We start from the raw sequence: 5,488 nt of genomic DNA on the forward strand, positions 1-5,488 counted from the left end.
CCCAACCCTCCACCCCGCCAGCCAGAGGCTTAAGGGGTTAAATTAACCGATAATGAACAAGGAATTTGCCGCGTCATAGAACGGCCGCCGACCCTGGCCTGCGCGACAAATTGAAAATGCGCAAGGGGGGCTCCGTGAGGCGGGGTGAGGCAGGGCAGGGGAGGGAGAAAAATACACCGACTTCAGGACGAATCTCCCCTCTGCCACGCTAGTCTCACGCGCGCCCGCGCGCCGTCGCTCTCCCCGTGCGAGATGGAGCAGGAGGGAGGGTGCGAGTCGAGATAGAGAGGGTTGAGAGAGATAGAGAGGGTTGAGAGCTGGAGAGGGTAAGGAAAGGAAGAGAGAGGGAGAGAGAGAGAGAGAGAGAGAGAGAGAGAGAGAGAGAGAGAGAGAGAGACGGGGGGCCAACCGGCTCTCTCTAGCTCCAGCCGTCACTCGCGAGGGCTCCTCTCCTGCTCCAGGCGCAAAGCTCTTCTTTCTCAAGCCGGACTATATGGTGGTATTGATGAATGGAGGCAGCCGAGGCAGCAGACGACAAACGCGTCGCGAAGGCAGCGGGCGGCGGCGGCGGCAGCGGGGGCGGGGAGGGGCGCGCTATAGTAACGGGTGAAGAATGGAATCTGCTTTAGGCGTATCCTGTCCCTGTCCGTCCTTCGCAGCCGAGGGGCGGACGGCGGCAAGGAGACCCGCTCACAGTCCCGCCCCCTCACGCCCCCACCTCCTTCCTCCTCCTCCTCCTCCTCCTCCGTAACGCCGCCGTCAGACACCCAATGTCTTATTATCCGCACTGCCTCGAGCGGCGGGGCGGGGCGTGCCAGAGCGCAGCCAGAGCGGTTTTGTACATTCCAATCAGAAAGTCAATCTCTTTCGAAGGAAAAGGTGCAGACGGAGGAGGGAGAGATGATGAGCAGAAGTCGGACGCGGGAAGGAGGGTGGTGTGGGGGTCCATGGCCCGTGCCCGACGGCCGTGCCTCCCTCCCTCCGCCCTGTCGGAGCGTGGCGCCCGTCGTGCACGCCCTCGTCAAAGGTATATAAGGGTTCCTACTGTAATCTACTTTTCTGCCTTTCTTGGGAAACAAAATTTTCAGTTAGGACGCCAAACTTGGCGGGGCACGTGCGGCGAGGGGCCAGTACGCGCGCGCGCGCGCCGCTAGAAGCGAGAGGGGCGCGTGGCGGCGGGGCGCTGCGCCCTGCAGCGGGAAGTGTGAGTTTGAACGAGCCCGCCTTAATGGTCCCAGCCCTTCTTTCTCGCGCGCGCTTTCGCACTTTCAAAAACTCTTTTACTCGACATTTTTTTTTTCATTCCCGCACCCCCTTTTATTTTTTTGTTAGTCAGACTTTGGCATTTTTGTCGTCATCCTGGAGTCGGAGGGCGAGCGGGCGGGTGGGTCGCGGCCCCCCGCCTCCTCGCTGCACGCCCGTGTCGGCATGTTACTCACTCCGCGTTGGTCTCCGGCGTCGGCAGGTCCCCGATGGTGGTGAGGGTGAGCGTCGACCAGTACAGCGACCCCAGGTACTTGCGGGTCAGCGTCGAGTACTCGCCGGGCCGGTATGGGTACACCCAGTCGCCCTGCGGGATGAGAGAGAGACACAGAGTTTGTTTGTTAGTGACCGCCGAACCAAACTGCAATGACAATAAAACCGAGATGAATAGGGACGAGAGAGACAGAGAGACGCCGAGTACTCCGCGGAGAGCGGCTCGCCTGGCCGGCCTTCGAAGCAAGGAGGCGACCGCAGCATCTTCCCCCTTGGACCGCAGCCCCCCTCCAACACCGCAGGGGCCGCCACCCTCCTCACCGCCCCCTCCACCACCACCGCTCCACGCCACGCTTCCCCCGGGGGATTTTCACGCGCCAAGTTCAAGTCGGGCGAGCCGCTCCGCGCCGCGCCACGCCACGCCCGGGCATAATAAACGGAGAGGGCTTCTGCTGTACATTGTCAGCGGGCAATCATTTTATAGTGGCTTGTTATACAGTTATACGGCCCATGAGGGTGTCTGGAACATCCTGGCGGGGGCGGGGCGCGCAGGGGCGCGGCGGCGGGAACACCCCCGCGCGCGCGCACTCCTATCGATTCTCCTGCGCCGCCGCCGCGCCCCGCCGTACCCCCTCCGTCCTCCTCACACTGTGCCATTTCAGGCGTGCAATAGGGGAGGACTACTCTCCCCCACCCCCCTCTCTCTTTCTCTCGTACCTCTGGCTGCTGTGCCGCTCTCGTACGCCGGACGGGTTGCCTGTCTGTCTGTCTGTCTGCCCGGCGAGGCGTTGACGTTCATTGGCAAGGCGACACAATCACGGTGCAGTTGGCGCCGCTCCACTCAGCCTTGGCGTGTGCTAATTTCCTGCCTGGACTCTCTCTATCTCGGTCTCCCTCCCTCTCCCTCCCTACCCACTAGAAGGCCAACGGGCTGCCCCCGAGCCAAGGGCGTGTAGTATCGCGAGAGAGTCGTTCGTTATTCCTCGGGAAGCAAAACTCAGCGCCGCCGGACTTCCCTGCTGCCGCCAGCCCGGGAGCGGACTTACAGGAATGATCGAGGGCCGGGCAAGTTTCCGCTCTCTCTCTCTCTCCCTCCCTCTCTGTCTCTCTGTAGTGGGGGTTCACAGCCCTTTTTGAGGATCCTTAACAAATTCAATTTCAAAATTCAATTTCTCTTTCTCATTTGTGCGGGTCTGGTCATACCTGAGCTCACAGGCGCATTAGACCGCTGCTACTGTTGAGTGCAGGGTGCAGCAAAACCCGAAGTGTCCCCCCAAAACACAACAAACATAAACCCTCGTTTGTCGATGTCGCGCGTTGTTGCCAAGTGTCGTGAAATTATGGTCTTAACAACGGATCGAGTGTTGACGGGTGACACCCTGTCAAGTGCACCCAACTGCACCGCCAGTGCAGTGCCGCGAACGCGCCGGAAGTACACGAAGGGAAGTGGCAAGAGAGGGCGAAGTACTTCCCAACACTGTCCGAACAATCCGACAGTCTGACACGGGAGAGGAAGAGAAGGAAGGGGGAGGGGGGTGGGGGGATCCCAGTGGTGCCGCCCGCTGTCTGTCCTTTATTAGATTGCAACTTTCGCACTGATGGATGAAACAGGAGCCGCCAACAAAGTGCGGGCACAGATCGTGTTTCAAGAGGAAAGGGGTTGGAAGAGGGGGGGGTCAAAGGAAGCAGGCCAAAGGCGATGAGGGGCCGGCGACCTCCTATGAGTACTCCGAGACGCTACGCGACACTACTCTTTGGTGGGAGAGCTGCCAGGGGGAGCAGCAGCAGGAGAGAAAGAAAAAGAGAGAGAGAAAGAGAGAGACTGCCTTCCAGCGACGCCCTCCCCAGCACCTACGCTCTGTCACCTTCTCCCTTTTCCCTGCCTTATACAGCGCTCTCCCCTCACGCCCTACACACAGAGACAAAGTCGTCGCCATGTTCAAATTTTGGGGGGCGCTACTACACCAGACCACGCCGCTTGGCAGGCTGACTGGGATATAAATCAAAGCTCGCCGCCAAGCAGGGCAGCAGCAGGAGCAGCAACAGCAGCAGCAGAAGTAGCAGCAGCTGCTGCAGCAGCAGCAGCAGCTCGGCGTGTCACCAGCAGCCCGGCCCCAGGGCCTAGTCTCTGCCTGGGCCTGCTTAGCCCGCCGCCGCGGCGAGACGCAGCGCGAATGTGGAATGTCCAAAAGGGCCCCATCACCCCCTATACCCCCTCCGACCCCCTGCTTCTCTCCGTGTGGTGGCCGGCGGCGCAACCCCCCGCCAACCCCCGCGCTAAGGGGGCATCAGCTCCGTATTTCACTTTTAGGGGACAAAGTAGTCGGAAAAGTTTTGGGATTCCGCGTGCGGGACATATACGGCCGCACCACGCCCTTTATGTGTATGTTTTTTTTCCTGCGGCTCCCTTTACTTCCCACCCCTTTCCAGAGAGAGCGCTGCTACTCCAGTTCCTGCTCCTGCTGGGTCGGGACCAACACACGCACACACAAACAGGAGAGAGAGCCAGCAGAGAGCAAGAGAGAGAGAGAGAGCGAACGAGACAGGCCGGAGGGAGGGAGAAAGAGGGAGAAAGGCGCCCCTCCCCCTTTCCCACGGGCAGCGCGTGTCAGCCGCCTGCGCCAATAGCCCCAGAGCGTGTAGTGAGTGTCACACGCTGCCTGCCGATGGGCCCCACAGACACCACAACTCCCCTCGATGGAGCAGAGAGGGGGGGGGGGGGGGGGAAGGGGGAACAGACAGCTAAGACTCGTCAATTTTTTCCCCCTAGCCCGCTCCGCACCGCCGCAGCAGAGGCGGCGGCAGGGCCAGCAGCCAGGGAATGGTGTCATTGCACGGGCTTCGCAGGGGGGCCTTGCCTTGCAGCCAGCGTCCGGCGCTATGATGGAGAAGCCGGAGTCATTAACGGCGCCCTCTAAGCGGACCCGCCCCGCGCCGCCCGCATCGGTAGCAGAAAGAGGGGAAAGTTTTAAGCAGTCATCAGAGAGAGCAGCGCGCGAGGGTCCAGGCGGGCGGGGCCACGACCGCGGGGAGAGAGGGGCAGGGAAGGGCCGCCGGCAACTACTGCCGAGCTTCAGGGCCTCCAGGGCCACCCGCCGGGACGGCCGCGGGGTCGTTGCGATCATTTATATTGTGAGCCTGCCCCCGGCCCGCCGCGGGGGGCCGCACACTTACGCCTTTATTGCACTTACGCCCGAGCTACACCGGCGCCCGCCCCCTTCAGGAGGAGCGCTTTCATGCCGTTATACGGACCCCACCCTCCCCCACCCCCCGTAAACTTAACTTACCCGAACCTATGCAATGCTCGTCCCCACCGCCGAGACACCTAATTGGAAATCAAAATCACCCCTCGGCCCCCGAGGCCTACCACCGGGGCACGGCGGTGTACAGTCTTACAACCCTCTCCCCACCCCCACCCTTCCGTCCAAGGGACTCGGCCCGCAGGGCACTTCGAAGCGGGGCAGGACGTCCCACCCCGCCCCGCCAAGCGGGCGACACTCGTTACAGCTGCCGCCCCCTTTTAATCCTCGTTGCCTTATTCGCGGTCTTACAACGTCGCGGCTACGTCCGCTGGCCCTTTCTTCTTTCCTTTACTCACTCTCTCTCTCTCTGCTGCTGCTGCCGGCGGCCAATAGAGGAGGAGACTCTGCTGCTCTTCTTGTGCCTGGCGGGGAGTGAATAGGAGGCGGGAGACCGGAGATGGATGCTCTGCTGCAGAGCTACTCCCCTACCTCCCCTCCCCTCCTCTCGCCCCCTATCTACTTTCCGCGGAGATAGCACGCCGTCAATGGAAGGGAAGTAATGCGGTGCATGACTTGAGGGAAGAAAAAAAAAGGGGGGAAAGAAAGGAAGTAAAATAATAAGGAAAACTAGAAGAATGGGATAGAGAGGGGCAAAAAATAAAAGTCATGAAACCGTGTGGTCATGATGGGGAGGGAGTTAGACCGTGACGGTGCGGGGAGCGAGTGATTCCTGAATACCTCACTCGGGAGAGGCGTAGGGTTCCGGGAAC

General features: G+C 61.1%; 2 protein-coding genes across 6 annotated transcripts in view; one reads left to right on the top strand and one right to left on the bottom strand.

The window, feature by feature from the left end:
• LOC113206788 (thyroid receptor-interacting protein 11) overlaps positions 1 to 5,488 on the top strand; it is a 197,889-nt gene that overhangs the window by 87,738 nt on the left and 104,663 nt on the right. The gene's annotated exons all lie outside the window — the stretch shown is intronic.
• LOC113206792 (uncharacterized) overlaps positions 1 to 5,488 on the bottom strand; it is a 35,828-nt gene that overhangs the window by 14,240 nt on the left and 16,100 nt on the right. For all 4 annotated transcript variants that reach the window (XM_052266388.1, XM_052266390.1, XM_052266389.1 and 1 more), the window contains exon 5: positions 1,440 to 1,570. In XM_052266388.1, coding sequence (XP_052122348.1) covers positions 1,440 to 1,570 — 131 coding nt within the window. The remainder of the gene's footprint in view (positions 1 to 1,439; positions 1,571 to 5,488) is intronic.

This window comes from Frankliniella occidentalis, unplaced genomic scaffold (genome assembly GCF_000697945.3).
Source record: "Frankliniella occidentalis isolate FOCC.00 unplaced genomic scaffold, Focc_3.1 Scaffold38, whole genome shotgun sequence".
In the NCBI taxonomy this organism is placed as follows: Eukaryota; Metazoa; Arthropoda; class Insecta; order Thysanoptera; family Thripidae; genus Frankliniella; species Frankliniella occidentalis.